This window comes from Macaca thibetana, chromosome 19, assembly GCF_024542745.1.
Source record: "Macaca thibetana thibetana isolate TM-01 chromosome 19, ASM2454274v1, whole genome shotgun sequence".
NCBI lineage: Eukaryota > Metazoa > Chordata > Mammalia > Primates > Cercopithecidae > Macaca > Macaca thibetana.
The window spans coordinates 46,266,584-46,281,962 of NC_065596.1; the positions used below are offsets into that span (position 1 = coordinate 46,266,584).

General features: G+C 47.7%; 2 protein-coding genes across 20 annotated transcripts in view; both read right to left on the reverse strand.

The window, feature by feature from the left end:
• The window catches only part of ATP1A3 (ATPase Na+/K+ transporting subunit alpha 3), a 193,556-nt gene that overhangs the window by 142,876 nt on the left and 35,301 nt on the right, over window positions 1-15,379 (reverse strand). The window lies entirely within an intron of this gene.
• The window catches only part of POU2F2 (POU class 2 homeobox 2), a 75,822-nt gene that overhangs the window by 13,648 nt on the left and 46,795 nt on the right, over window positions 1-15,379 (reverse strand). For all 19 annotated transcript variants that reach the window (XM_050768449.1, XM_050768442.1, XM_050768447.1 and 16 more), the window contains 2 exons: window positions 615-720; window positions 425-516 (listed from right to left, as the gene is read on the reverse strand). In XM_050768449.1, the coding sequence (XP_050624406.1) occupies window positions 425-516; window positions 615-720 (198 nt within the window). The remainder of the gene's footprint in view (window positions 1-424; window positions 517-614; window positions 721-15,379) is intronic.

The window sequence follows — 15,379 nt, forward strand, 5'->3', positions numbered from 1 at the left end:
GTGGATGTGAAATAATCACCTAATGAAGGCCTTCTTCAGAGAATCCTCCATCGCAGTGCTGGAAGAGGCCCCAGGCATTTGTAGCCTAAAGGCTCGCAACACCCTACAATTTTGTGTGTTTTTGCACATGAGCATTTGGGGGGAATGGAGATCAGATCTAAATCTTTCATCACATTCTCAAAGGAGCCCATGTACCTGAAAGGGTTAAGAACCACTCGTCTGGGCCAGCTCCCCTCATTCTATAGAGGAAGAGGCTAACTCAGACAGGGAGATGGGCTTGCCTGAGGTCTCACAGCAAATCACTGGCAGAGTGTGGCTGGGTTAAATGGAGAGGAGACTCTCACTCGCTCCACACCCCCGTTTACCCTGCTTTCAGCAGGCCTTGCTGCTGGCCCGGCCTGGTGCACTCAATGGACAGTCTCACCTGTGTGGGAAGCCCGGCCCGGGGCTGGGAGGTCAGAAGAGCTCCCTGGGTTTGCTGAGGTAGCTGGAATAGATTTGGTGTCGGTAGCAGGCCTGGAGGGACAAGGGGAAATACACAGGGTGAGGGGGAGAGGAAGGTGAGGAAGTTCTGTGGAGGTGTCAGGGAGGCCATCTGGGGTGGGGGGCCTTACCTGGCTGGCTCTGCTGGGCCTGCGGTAGCAGGAACTGAGCAGGTGGCTGGAGGTGGTGGCCTGGCACAAGCACCAGCTGCTGGAGCTGGAGGAGCTGCTGTATGTCCTGGCAGGGAGTGGGATGGACAGAAAGACAGACTGAGTCCTGGCTGGGTTTCATCCTCTCTGCATCAACTGAACCCTGAGGGGCTGAAACCAGGAAGCTGCTCCACATGGCAATCTGGCACTGGGCAGTGAGGGATGGTCCACTCGATCTTTGAATGGCATCCCTGAGCTAAGGGCACCCAGAGGCTTCTCTCTACCATGGGGTACCAGAGAGTCCCAACTGGGCAGTTGTGGGAGGGCTCACTCTTTATTTACCCCTTCTTTCTTTCTTTCTTTTTTTTTTTTGAGATGGAGTCTCGCTCAGGCTGGAGTGCGGAGGCCGGATCTCAGCTTACTGCAAGCTCCGCCTCCCGGGTTCATGCCATTCTCCTGCCTCAGCCTCCTGAGTAGCTGGGATACAGGTGCCCGCCACCACTCCTGGCTAATTTTTTGTATTTTTAGTAGAGACTTTTAGGGGTTTCAACTGTTAGCCAGGATGGTCTCGATCTCCTGACCTCGTGATCCGCCCGCCTCGGTCTCCCAAAGTGCTGGGATTACTTTGGGAGTCACCGTGCCCAGCCACCCTTTCTTGATGAAATATTTGCCTTGTTTAAACATTTCCACAGAAAAAATAGAATTATTTAAAAATGTAAGCCAGGCCGGGTGCAGTGACTCATGCCTGTAATCCCAGCAATTTGGGAGGCCAAGGTGGGTGGATCACCTGAGGCCAGGAGTTTAAGACCAGCCTGGCCAACATGGCAAAATCCCATCTCTACTAAAAATACAATATTAGCCAGGTGTGGTGGTACATGCCTGTAGTCCCAGCTATTCTGGAGGCTGATGCAGAAGAATTGCTTGAACCTGGGAGGCATAGGTTACAGTGAGCCGAGATCACGCCTATTCACTCCAACCTGGCTGACAAAAATAAATAAATAAACTGTAAACCAGACCAGGTCTTTCCTCCTTCAAAAACATCCCCAGCTGGGCACAGTGGCTCACGCCTGAAATCCCAGCAATTTGGGAGGTGAAGGCAGGCGGATCATGAGGTCAGGAGATCAAGACCATCCTGGCTAACACAGTGAAACCCTGTCTCTACTAAAAATACAAACAATTAGCCAGGCATGGTGGCACACACTTGTAGTCCCAGCTACTCGGGAGGCTGAGGCAGGAGAATCGCTTGAACCTGGAGGCGAAGATTGCAATGAGCCGAGATCATGCCACTGTACCTCTCTGCACTCCAGCCTGGGCGACAGAGCAAGACTCTGTCTACAAAAAAAACAAAAAGCAAAACAAAACAAAAAAACACTCCCAAGGCAAATAATATCATGTCTGGAATTAGCTTTAAAATGCTCCAGCAAACAGTGTAAATTAGTACAACCACTTTCGCAAGCTCTTTAGCACTGTTATAGGTTGCAGTGTCTCCCCCCACTCCCTGCCACCCCCCAAAAAGATATGTTGGAATCCTAACCCCCAGAACCTCAGAGATTAACCTTATTTGGAGATAGGGTCTTTGGCAGATGATCAAGTTAAAATGAGGTCATTAGGGTGGGCTCTAATCCTATATGACTTGTGTCCTTATAAAAAGGGCAAATTTGGACATAGACATGGATAAAGGGAAGATGATGTGAAGAGACACAGGGAAAAGACAGCCACCTACAAGCCAAAGAGAGAGGCCTGGAACAGATCCCTCCCTCACAGCCCTCAGAAGGGACAGATCCTTCCCTCATAACCCTGCTGACACCCTGATTTCTGACTTCCAGCCTCCAGAACTGTGAGACAATACATTTCTCTCAAGTCACCCAGTTTGTGGTTCTTTGTTTTGGCAGCCCTAGCAAACTAATATAGACACTATCTAAGAAAGCTAAACATACACCACCCTTATGACCCAGCAACTCCACTCCTGCATGTAACCCACCATACATGTGTATGTGTTTACCACAAGACATGTACTACAATGTTCACGTGGACCATTTGAAATAGGCAGGACTTGAAGATAGCCCAAGTGCCCACAACAGTAGAATGGGTAAAGAAACTGTTTCAGTGGAAGCTACGGCAACAAGAATGAGCAGTCCTACAAGTCACAGTTACGTGCCACAACATAGACTTCCCAAACATCATCAGTGAGAGAGCTAGTTATGACAGAGAACATCCTGTATGATTCTAATGGTTGAAGTCTGGGGAGTAAAGACTGAAAAGGGACACCAGGGGGTTTCTGGGGGCTGGCCACATTGTTTCTAGATCTGGGTACCAGTTCCATGGGAGTGCTCATAGCTGTATACCTATGATTTGTGCACCTTTATATATGTATTATATTTTAATAAAAGTATTTTTAAAGACAGGGCCAGGCACAGTGGTGTGTGCCTGTAATCCCAGCACCTTGGGTGGTTGAGGCAGGAGGAATGCTTGAGTCCATGAGTTCAAGACCAGCCTGGGCAACATAGTGAGACCCCCTATGTCAAAAAAAAATATTGTTTGTATAGTGGTAAGTAAAAAATAAAGTAAAATAAAGAGAAAAAAGGGGGGATGAGGTAGGGAGAGAGGGAGAGGAAAAAAAATTCAATCCTCCACCCACCAAAAAAAGTAAGGAGTTTAGATGAAACCCTATTTGCCAACAGGACTGGCAAAATGTTGATATCTATTGAGCTTGGTGAAGAGTATATGGGGTTCATGACATAATTCTCTCTACGTTTATGTTTAAACATTTCTGAAAGAAAAAGCAAAACCGCCTTACACACACAGTCCAGTGGCTTCTCATAGCCCTCAACAACGCAAACAAAACCCCTCACCTGCCTACAAGTCCCTTTATACTGAGGCCTGTGCTTGTCTCCCTGCTCATCTCCCACCGCCCTCTCCCTCCCTGGCTGTGCTCCAGCCATTCAGCCCTTTTCTGTTTTTTTCAAATGCATCAAGCTTGTTCCTGTTCCTGCTCTGGCCCTTTACACATGCTGTTCCCTCTACTGGGCAGTTCTAATTCTGACACTTATGCCTGGGTCCTAACACAAAGTCACCCTCTCAGAGGTGCCCTCTTTGACCACCCAGTCTATACCAGCCCCTGACCCGGCCTCCCCTTATCACCCCATTTCATCTCCCTCACAAGGCTTATCACCATCTCCAGGCATCGCTATTCCGTTTACTCATTCATGACATGCCCCTCTCACTGGGACGTCAGCTCCATGAAAATGTGATCTTGACTGTTTCAGTCACCACTGTATCCTCAGCACCTAGAACAGCACCTGGCACCCAGTAGGTGTTCCACATAGATACGTTAATGAACCGAGACTGATGCTTCATCATTTACTTGGCAAATTTTATGTAGAGTTGAAAGCTATAACGTGTTACTTACAGTTTTTTTCCTTCTGGGAAATTGTGGGGGTTGGGACATGCCCCTCAATTCTTCCCAATGCTATTATTATTCCAAAGACCAATTTGATGTGCCAGGAAGTGAACAAATTGGGAAAATATATAAGCAATTCAACAGAAGGGGCTCATTTCTTTAATATACAGAGTGATTTTGCAAATAACTCTATATAATTAAAAAAGAAGAAGAAAAAAATAGTGATTACGAATCCGTAAGTAAAAAACCGACAACCCAGTAGTAATGTGGCTGACAGACAGGCCTGGAGAGTGTCCAGTGAAATAAATGTGAACAGCTCTGGATGGAAATACACTCAGATTCACTCACAATAAGATAAACACAACTGCAATTGCACTGAGATATCATTTTTACCTCTCAGATCACCAAATATAAAAATAGTGTGTAATACTACACTGGGGAGTGTGGGGAAACACACATTCTTGTACCTGCTGGTGAGAGGGTGATTTGGCAATGTCTATCAAAATTACAATTGCACACAGCCTTCAACTCAGCCATTCCACTGCTAGAAATTTATCTATTCTCACTCTAGAAGGCTGCACCTCTCTAGAAGGCTGTTCCCAGCAGCAAGTGGCATTTTGGTAAAACAGTAGAAGGTAGCTGGGCATGCAGCAAGAGAGGACGGGTTGGATGAATGAGGGTAGAGCTCTACAGTGGAATACTATACAGTCATCAACAAGAATGAGGAGTCTCCTTTGTGTCCTGATATGGAACAATCTGCAGGATGTCTTGTTGAGTGGAAAGCTCAAGAGGCAGAACAGAGGATATGATGTGGTACTGTTTGTGTCAAAAAAAAAAAAAGGAGTATATCTGGATATTTGCTAGGGTATGCATAGTTGATGTCTGGAAAACCATACTAGAAGGCCACACTGTAAGTCCATCCACACCTCTGGGATTTGAAACACGTACCTGGTCTGAGTAAATAAATATCCCAGTGTCTCACCCCCACACACCCAAACAGTCACTGCTGATCAATATCCCTGCTTTTCGACGGCTCAACGCTATTCCCTGACCCCCTGGGGGTGCCTCTGCTTATTCCGTGTATGGCAGTGGACTGGGTACTCCTGTGCTCCTGACCTCTCTCACTCTTGCTGCTAATCATCTCAGAATCCAGTTTAAGGGTTCTGAAGTCCTAGCACTCTATCCTGTGAAACAATGTCCACCCTGCCTTCCCTTTCCCAGCTACCCCAGCCCAGGAATACCTCCACCTCCGCTTCACCTGAACTGTGAAGTGCGCAACACTTATGCTTCATGGCCCCCCATTTACAGTGAACCCTTTCAAGACCCCATACCTAATTTTTGTTTCAAACATTGTCTTTTTCTTTCAAAGGGACTCCAAGTTGCATAATCTTTTGGCCCCACAAAACGAGACCCACCTGCCCTGTGCTGCACGTCTCCCAAGTCAATGCATTTGCCTATGTGTACCTTTCCTCTGCTAGACTGAAATTCTAGCAGACCAGAGGCATATCTTATTCTTCTTGTATCCCTAACTCATATTGGAACCTGGTAAGCCCCCATTAAATGCCCACTGAATTGAATCTAATGAATAAGACCAGAAATCAAGTCTTATTACCAGTGTTTTTCTGATTTCCTATAACCCTTAGCTTGCTGATTAAAGTATTTGTTAACTCCTGTTCCTCCTCAGCATGACTCTCAGTGAAAATTCCCCTTTCCTCCAGAAGCCTAGAGAGGTGTCTGTGGGTTTCATTCTGAATCACCAGAGAGAGGAAAGAATGGGGAAAGTGCATCCCAGTTTGCAGAAGGTCTCATGGTGAGAAGTTCAGATGGGAAACATTTAACCACATCCCTGTCCAGTTTCTCAGACCAGAGACTTAGAGGTCAACCTTAATTCCACCTCCCTTCCTCTCCCCATCCACCCAATCCATCTGCAAGTCCTCCCAGTTCCCTCTACATCTCTTCCTGTCCACAGTCACTGTCCTGGTCCAAACCACCATCCTTCTACCCCAGACCATCCATTCACCCCCAGGCAGGCAGAGAGGGGTCTAAAACAATAGAGTTCTAAACTTTTTTGTGCCCTGAATTCTTTAGCATCTGAAAAAAATAAAAAACCCTATTGCCCTTTTCTCAGAATTAAAAACACATAAGATATATAGAATCTTTCTTTCCTTCCTTCCTTCCTTTCTCTCTCTCTCTCTTTCTTTCCTGCCTTTTCTCTCTCTCTCTCTTTCTTTCCCTTCTGTCTCTCTTTATTTCTTTCTTTTTTTGAGACAAGATGGAGTCTCTCTGTCACCCAGGCTGGAGTACAGTGGCTCAGTCTTGGCTCACTGCAACCTCTGCCTCCCGGGTTCAAGTGATTCTCCTGCCTCAGACTTCCAAGTAGCTGAGATTACAGGTGCGCCCACCATGCCCATGCCCACCTAATTTTTGTATTTTTAGTAGAGAAGGGGTTTCACCATGTTGGCCAGGCTGTTCTCAAACTCCTGACCTCAGATGATCCACCCACCTCATCCTCTCAAAGTGCTGGGGTCACAGGTGTGAGCCACCATGCCCAGCCAGATATATAGAGTTTCAAATGAAATCAATCACATAGAATTATAGTCATCATCACTAGGGACTCCAAAGGGAGGGAGAAGGGCAAGGCCTGAAAAACTTCCTACTGGGTACTATGTTCACTATCTGAGTGACAGGAACAATTATTCCCCAAACCTCAGCATCATGCAATATAACCCTTGTGACATACCTACACATGTATCCCTGAATCTAAAATAAAAACTGGCTGGGCACAGTGGCTCATGCCTATAATCCCAACACTTTGGGAGGCTAGATGTGAGAATCTTTTTGAGCCCAGGAGTTTGAGACCAGCCTGGGCAAGATGGCAAGACCCTGTCTCTACAGGAAAAAAAAAAAAAAAAGAAGAAGGAGAAGGAGGAGGAGGAAGAGGAGGAGGAGAAGGAGGAGGAGGAGGAGGAGCAGGAGAAGGAAAGGAGGAGGAGAAGGAAAATAAGCCAGGCATGGTGGTGAGTGCCTGTGGTCCCAGCTACTCAGGATGCTGAGGTGGGAGGATCCTTTGAATCCAGGAGTTTGAGGTGGCAGTAAGCTATGATCATACCATGGCACTGCAGCCTAGGCAACAAAGGGAGACACCTGTCTCCAAAAAACAAAATAAAATAAAATAAAAATTAATTAATTAAAATTTGGCTGGGTGTAGTGGCTCATGCCTGTAATCCCAGCATTTTGGGAGGCCAAGGCGGGTGAATCACCTGAGGTCAGGAGTGCGAGACCAGCCTGGCCAACATGGTGAAACTCCCTGCTACCAAAAAGTACAGAAAAAAATTAGCCAGGTGTGGTGGCGGGCACCTGTAGTTGCAGCTACACGGGAGGCTGAGGATGAAGAATCACTTGAACCCAGGAGGCAGAGGTTGCAGTGAGCTGCGACTGTGCCACTGCACTCCAGCTCAAGCAACAGAGTGAGACTCTGTCTCCAAAAAATTAATTAAAATTTAAAAAAATATAGTCATCATATTTTGAATTATCATATAATCATTTATGCATTTCTTTATTAGCACATTAAGCAACAAGATCCAGCAATAGATCTGATGACTACTGTCATTTCAAAGTAATCATGAGTGAAAACAGTATTTGGAGAGATCTGCAACAAGTATAAGAAAATCTGCGCACATTCTCTTGGTGACAAAGTCTGAGTACTGTGGTCTGTTGTCTACATACATGATAGAGGGACATGCTATGGTTTGGTCAGAAGATAGTAAAAATTGAGATGTAATTTTTTTTCCCATCCAAGTTCTTGGACTCTGAATTCTATGCACAGACTCCTCTAGGGGTGGTCTATGGACTCCAAGTCCTTGTTCTAAAATATAAATTGAGCCACAAGGTCTCTACTGACTTTCATCACATTTGTGGTATAATCCAGCTCCAGGCCATGGCCCTGCGTGGCCTGGCACCCCCTCTTGTCTCTCCTTCCTTGCCTCACATGACTCTAACTCCCTAACTCTGATCCAGCCCACTGGTCTCCTTCCTGTTACTGAACCCACAAAGAAGTCCCCACCTCAGTACCTTTGCTATACCCTTTCTAGATCTACACAGAGGTGGTCCCTCCTCATCATTTAAGTCTCCATCAAATGCCCCCCTCCTCAGAGAGGCCCTCTCTGGCCACACACTCTGATGAAGTCTTCCTTTTCCTCCAACACTCTCTATTACGCTCTTTTCTTTCCTTCATAGCAATTACCTGCTTCCTGCCTATATCCCCAACTACAGCGGGGTCAGCTCCAAGAGGGCACAAACTTATCTACCTCATTCTCCACTATATCCTCACCCAGAAAGGCGCTTGGGCATGGTGATATTCACTAAATATTTGCCAACTAAAGGAATGAAAGAAGGGGAGAAAGCTGGTGGGGCAAGGTGGCTCACACCTGTAGTCCCAGCACTTTGGGAGGCTGAGACAGGTGGATTGCTTGAGCCCAGGAGTTCCAGACCAGCCTGGGCAACATGACGGGGTCTCTACAAAAAATCCAGGCATGGGGACACGTGCCTGTAGTCCCAGCTACTCGGGAGACTGAGGTGGGAGGATGGCCTGAGCCTGGGAGGTCGAGGCTGCAGTGAGTCATGGTCATGCCACTGCACTCCAGCCTGGGTGACACAGCGAGACCCTGTCTCAAAACAAAACAAAGAAAAAAAGAAAGAAAAGAAAGAAAAGAAAGAAAAGAAAGAAAAGAAAGAGAGAAAGAGAGAAAGAGAGAAAGAGAGAAAGAAAGAAAGAAAGAAAGAAAGAAAGAAAGAAAGAAAGAAAGAAAGAAAAAGAAAGGAAGAAAGGAAGGAAGGAAGGAAGAAAGGAAGAAAGGAAGAGAGAAGATAAGATTCTGGGTGAACAGGAACAGTAAGTTGGCTCAGGACTGGGGTAAGCCGGTAGGAGGCGCCATTTCTCTACAATCTAGCGGCAGCATGGCCATCTGAAGCCACTTGGGGGCGTGTTAAGTCCGAGTCAGATGGTGGAGAAGTTATAGTAAGTGGAGATAGGCCAGAGAAAAGACCCTGGCTGGCTTATTTCGTGGATCAGCTGCTCTGTCCCTAAGCTTTAAGGAAGCCTAGCACAAGAGCTAGCATGTCCGTGAAAGCTGAGAAGGGACGGTACCGATTCTTACTCATTGCTGTATTTTGATCACCCTCCCAGTGCAGGAGCCTCATAGGTGATCAATACATTTCAATGAATGAATGAGATGAAACCTCAGGACAGACTGGCAGTACTTTGCCATAGCTGGGACTTTGGCTATGAATGGGGGCAGAAAGATGGATATGTGGATTACAGGATACATGGGTGAATTGCCCACTTTCCCACCTGGGCTCTGTTCCACCTAGGGGGGGAAGAGAAAGCCATAACAGTGAACTTGAGGAGGCTGGGCCCCAGAGCCGGCCGGCTGCAACGGCCCAGGTGCTGCACCTCACTCCAGTGCACAAGGCAGACGGCCCATCCCCCGTGGCCTCTCGCACCCCCATTAGGGGCCTCCACACAAGCTTTGGCAGTCACCATGACTGGAATGGTGTTGGTGCACGAGTTGACATTCCTTTCCCATCCCTGATATGGCAAATTGTGACCAGTTCTGGACCTTCCCTCTCTAGGACAAGTTAAGTCCAGAGTAGGGGAGAACAGGAATGAGTGGGGTCTGGGAACTATGTAAACTATATCGTGATAGATTGTGTTCAAAATGAGGAGGGGAGGATGGATGGGGAAAGGGAAGAAGGACAACGGACACGGAGTTTCCGTTGTGTTCTATTGCACAGTGACTACTGCTAATAATGTACTGTATATTTCAAAATATCAAAGAGAGAGTTTTAGTTTTTGTTTTAGTTTTTGTTTTTTAAGAGACAGGGTCTTGCTCTGTCACCCAGGCTGGAGTGCAGTACATGATTATAGCTGCAGCCTTGAACTCCTGGGCTCAGGCCATCCTCCCACTTCAGACTCCCAAGTAGCTGGGATTACAGTGCGCCACTGTGTCTGGCAAGAAGTGTATTTTAAATGTTTTCGCCACGAAGAAATGATAAATATTTGAGGTGATAGGTATGCTAATTAGCCTGATTTGATCATTCCACAATGTATACATGTCTCAAAACATCATATTGTACCCCATAAATATATACAATGATTATTTGCTAATTAAAAAATAAACTAAAACTCAGCCAGGTGCAGTGACTCACGCTTATAATGTCTGTACTTTGGGAGGCTGAGGTGGGAGGATCACTTGAGGCCCCAAGTTCAAGACCAGCTGGGCAACATAGTGAAACCCCATCTCCACAAACAAAAAAAAAAATTTTTTTAACTTATCCAGATATGATGGTGCATGCCTGTAGTCTCAGCTACTCGGGAGGCTGAGGTGGGAGGATTGCTTCAGCCAGGAGGTCGAGGTTGCAGTGAGTTATGATGGCAATAGAGCAAGACCTCGTCTCTAAAAAAAAATTAACTGCATAGATAAAATAAAACTTAAAATTAAAATGAGGTCAGGCTTTCTGACACTCTGAGTAATCTCAGTCTGTCGGATGGTGGGACGCACTGCCTGGGAAGGGAGGGGTGCCTGCCATGGAAGCCACCTGGGTGAAAATCCTCACCTGGCAACAACAGTGACAAGGAAACGCCTAACCTAGGGGAAGATTAGACTAGTGGGGTGCAAGGGTCCCTTTCAGCTTGGAAACTCAGGGGTTTAAGCCTTGGCCCTGTCACCTGCTTCTTGCTGTGTGCCTGGGGGAAGCCACTTTCTAGGTCTCAGCCTCCTTAAATGTATAGGATCACAATGCAAGGTGTTATGCAGAGACGTGGGCCTTGGAGCCCAGAATCCTGACTGCCCCTCACACGCCTCAGGCAGTTCCTTACCCTCTTTAAGCCTCAGTTTCCTCAGGTGACACCACAATAAATCTTACTTCATGGAGCTGTTAAAGGAATTAACTGAGACAATATGTGTAGAATGTTTAGCCTGATTCCTGTTCACTTAATTGGTCCTTCATAAATGGCAGTCATTATGACTGAGTCATTTCTCAGGGCCTCAGTTTTCTTATCTGTAAAATGGGGATAATAATGTCTAATGCTTCAATGGGTTGTTCTGAGGCCTGAGTAATAATATCTAGAAAGCATTTTGGAAATTACAACATATCCCTCAAAATGAGCATTTGCTACCATTGCCCACCTCATGTCACCACACCTGACTGTGAGCTCTTGAGAGTGGGAACCCAATCTGGCTGAGTCCTTCCTTCCTTCCATCTGTCCATCTGTCCTTCCTTTTCTTTCTTTTTTTGGAGACAGAGTCTTATTCTGTCTCCCAGGCTGGAGTGTCATGTTGCAATCATAGCTCACTGCCATCTTGACCTCCCATGCTCAAGCGATCCTCCTGCCTCACCCTCTCAAGTAGCCTGGGGGCTATGGGCATGCATCACCACACCTGGTTATTTATTTATTTTTTTTTAGAGATGGGGTCTCACTATGTTGCCCAGGCTGGTCTCGAACTCGCCTCAAGCCATCCTCCTGCTTTGGCCTCCTAAAGTGTTGGCATTATAGGCATAAGCCACTGTGCCTGGCCAAGTTCATTCTCTTCCAGACAACTAACGACTTTCAGCTCCTGCCCCGATACTCTGCTGAGCTTCAGCCTCAAATATGCATCTGCTTAGTTAGTGTCCCCATGTGGATGTTTAATAGACTCTCCAAACACTAACATGTCCAAAATGAAACTGCTGGCTCCCTACCCCAGCCTTCCAAAACATCCCACTCCTCCCGTCTTCCCCAACTCAGGAAACCACGTCATCACCACCCAGCTGCTGAAGCCAAAATCCTAGGAGTCATCCTTGACCTATCCAATCAATACAAAATAGCAACCAGGACACCCATCCTCACCCTCCTGGCTCAAGCCACCCTCATGTCCCATCTGTATGCCTTCAAGGACTTCCTACTGGGCTCTCATTTCTACTCCTATCCCCTGCAGTCCATTCTATGATTAGTACAGTCACTCCACTAGGGCAAGCTCTAAAGATGGGAGTAGGGGTCGAGGAGGTGGCCATTCTCCAGTGTGGGTTCTTCTCTGGACCCCCAGAGGTTGGCCCTGTGACATGGAACCCAGGAAGTTGTGGAGATCAGGGCAGAACACCACAAATGGAGAATGATTCAACAGGGAGAAAAAAAAATACCTACATATGGACTGCATGTTATATCACATGCTACCTTATGCTAAAATTCCAGGACAGACAGGCAACAGCAGATCCCAACCCCAGAACCAGTGGGAGCAACTGGCATGCCTGGGCCAGGCTCCTGTACTCCAAAGCCCTGTGGATGAACTGACCACACACCTCCAGGCGGGCAGTTTTGGCTGGCCTGGTATCCACTGCCCTTTCTTCAACTTACTCAAGCAACAGAACCCATCTCTTTCGGGGGTTACACTTTCCCATCTTCAAGTCACGACGTCCAGATAGGGCTGAACTTGCCTTCTCTGGGGTTGAGGGCAAGGACTCAAACCTAGCCAGGGGACGTGTTTTTGTTTGTTTGTTTTATTGAGACAGAGGCTCACTCTGTTGCCCAGGCTGGAGCACAGTGGCACGATCTTGGCCCACTGCAGCCTCCACCTCCTGGGTTCAAGCAATTCTCTTGCCTCAGCCACCCAAGTAGCTAGGATTACAGGTGCATGCCACCATGGCTGGCTAATTTTTGTACTTTTAGTAGAGACAGGGTTTTACCATGTTGGCCAGACTGGTCTTGAACTCCTGACCTCAAGTGATCCGCCCACCTTGGCCTCCCAGAGTGCTGGGATTACAGGCCTGAACCACCCCACCCAACCCAGGGGATGTGTTTTATCTCCCTGGGCAGGATAGCTACAAATCTGGAAATGCTGACACCGATTATGCCTGCCCTATAATGAAACAGGGAGACAGACCCCTGGAGCTGGGCCTGATATTCCAGGCCAGGCCTTTTCAGTGACCTGAGCCAAATATTCCTGAGTCTTCTTCAGCCACCTGGACTTGGGCTTTGGCTCCTCCTTCCCAGTTCATCCATCCCTATTTGTGCCGCTGCAGCCTGCCCTGCTTTCTCACTTTGCACTTGCCATTCCCACGGCCTGGAAGCCCCTTCCCAGCAAACTCTTTCCCATTCCCCTGAATTCAGATCCCACCTCGTCCTGAAAGCCTGGACAGATGTGGGTCCTGATTCCCTCAGACACACATCCCATTTCTTTTCCCACATTCCCATCACACTTTGTTGGTTTCTTTGGGAAACTTTTACTTGCTAGGTCCTAGCAGCCTAAAAGATTTTGTCAAGCTTTCTTTGCCATTGTCCTATTAGGAAAATAGGATTTTTCCCCCTACTCTCCAATAAAAAAATGATGTTTTAACTGTTAACATAAGTTTTCAATCAATGCCTGCCCTTACCCCAGACATTCTGAAATACTTCCCTGGAGAGGTATCTTTCCTACCCTTGACTGAAAATCTGCTGCAAAACACCCCTCATTGATTCGGTAAATATCCACACAGCCCCCTCGGTAGAAGACGTCATACTGAGCAATGGACAGCAAATTATAAAACTGTATTATAATTGCCCCTTCATCTGTACAAGCTAGGAGATTGCAGGGAAGGATCCTGCCAAACTGTTTAATCAGCATTACTCTGGAAGCTGACATCAGAGGGATGGAAGGGGGACTTTTCCTTGGTACTTTATATTATTTCAAAGGGACAGCATTTATGAGTGGTTTTTACTCTCTTTCCTGGGCTTCTTAGTATCTTTCAAGTGGAACATTTCTTGGTGGCTCACTGATGTGCTTGCTCTACTGCAGGACGGGGAGCCCCTCAGGGGCAAGGATGGCTGTGACTCACTCCTAAGTCTTCAGCTTCCTGCCATGGCCTGACACACAGGAGGCCAGGAAATGTTTGTGGAGTGACTGCAGGATCAGAGCTTAGCAGGCATGAGAAGTGGACTAGGGGGTGGAGGGCATGAGATGCAGCCCGGGAGAGCCATCCAAGCCTAGGAGCCAGGGAAGGCTGGAGCAGTGGGTAGGTAAGTCAGGAAGAGCTGGTCCCTCTGAAGCCTAGGCCCAGCATGGTGCCCATAGGAGGTGCCGTTGTAGAAATGATGTCAAAGGGCAACTCAGTTTGTGAGAAAGAATTCCCAGAAAACAAACTTGGCCCAGCTTCGCACTTGTTGAGGACAGAAAGGGAAAGATCCCAGCTGAGGGGAGCTGGGGAAGGAGGAGTGAGAGGAAAGGAGGAGGGGTTTAAGGAGACCTTGACAATCAGGGCCTGGGCTGGACGGCAGGTGGTAGAGGCTCAGCGTGCTGCTGCTGGGTCCCTGGGGAGCTGGGGGAGGTGGCTCTAGGAGTGCATAGGCAAGAACGTCTGCTGCTTACAGAGGTGGTGGCCTGGCTGGGTCTGTGCTAGGCTGCCCTGTTCCGCCTTCTATCCTCTAGTCTTTGTTCCTTCAACTGATATTTCCTCGGACAGATTCAGGCACAGCTGGAGGGAGGGAAGTCATCATGACTTCCCAGAGGTGTGGACTCCTGGGCTGGGGCTTAGATGAAGAGGAACTGTCCAGGTAAAGGAAGGGAGCAGACTTCCACAGAAAAGAGAGAACAAGAGCAGGGCCACTGAGATGTGAAAGAGCCTAGCCCCAGTGAAGAGCCCCAAGCCCTTGGCGTTGCTCAGTAAAGGGGTGTCTATGCTACGAGGCAAATGGAACACCTGCTGCTGGAGTCTCTGGTGGCCGGGGTGGGAGGGGCTAGAAACCATGTTCCGTGAAGGACAGCTAAAAGCAGCAGCCGCGGATCATGTGGTTAGAGCCCTGGACTTCCAGGCCGGCTCTGCCACTCCTGCTCACATTATAATCTGGGGCAGGTCACTTTGCCCCTTGGAGCCTCAGCTGTGGGGAGTATTCATGGGTGCAAAGAGGCCATCACTGGCATGGTGCTTGGAACAAAGGTGGCACCCAACAGACTAAGTTACTGTTACTTGGAGAGTCAGGTATTGAAAGGCTACGTTTGGGCCGGGCACCGTGGCTCATGCCTGTAATCCCAGCACTTTGAGAAGTCAAGGCGGGCAGATCGCTTGAGCTCAGGAGTTTAAGACCAGCCTGGGCAACATGGCAAAACCCTGTCTCTACAAAAAAAATATGTATATATAAAAAAATCAGTTGGGCGTGGTGGCATGCACTTGTAGTCCCAACTACTCAGGAGGCTGAGGTGGGAGGATTACTTGAGCCCAAAGAGGATGAGGCTGCAGTGAGCCATAATCACACCACTGCACTCCAGCCTGGGCAACAAAGCAAGACCTCATCTCATTAAAAAAAAAAAAAGGCTACATCTACGAGAGCCATCATGGA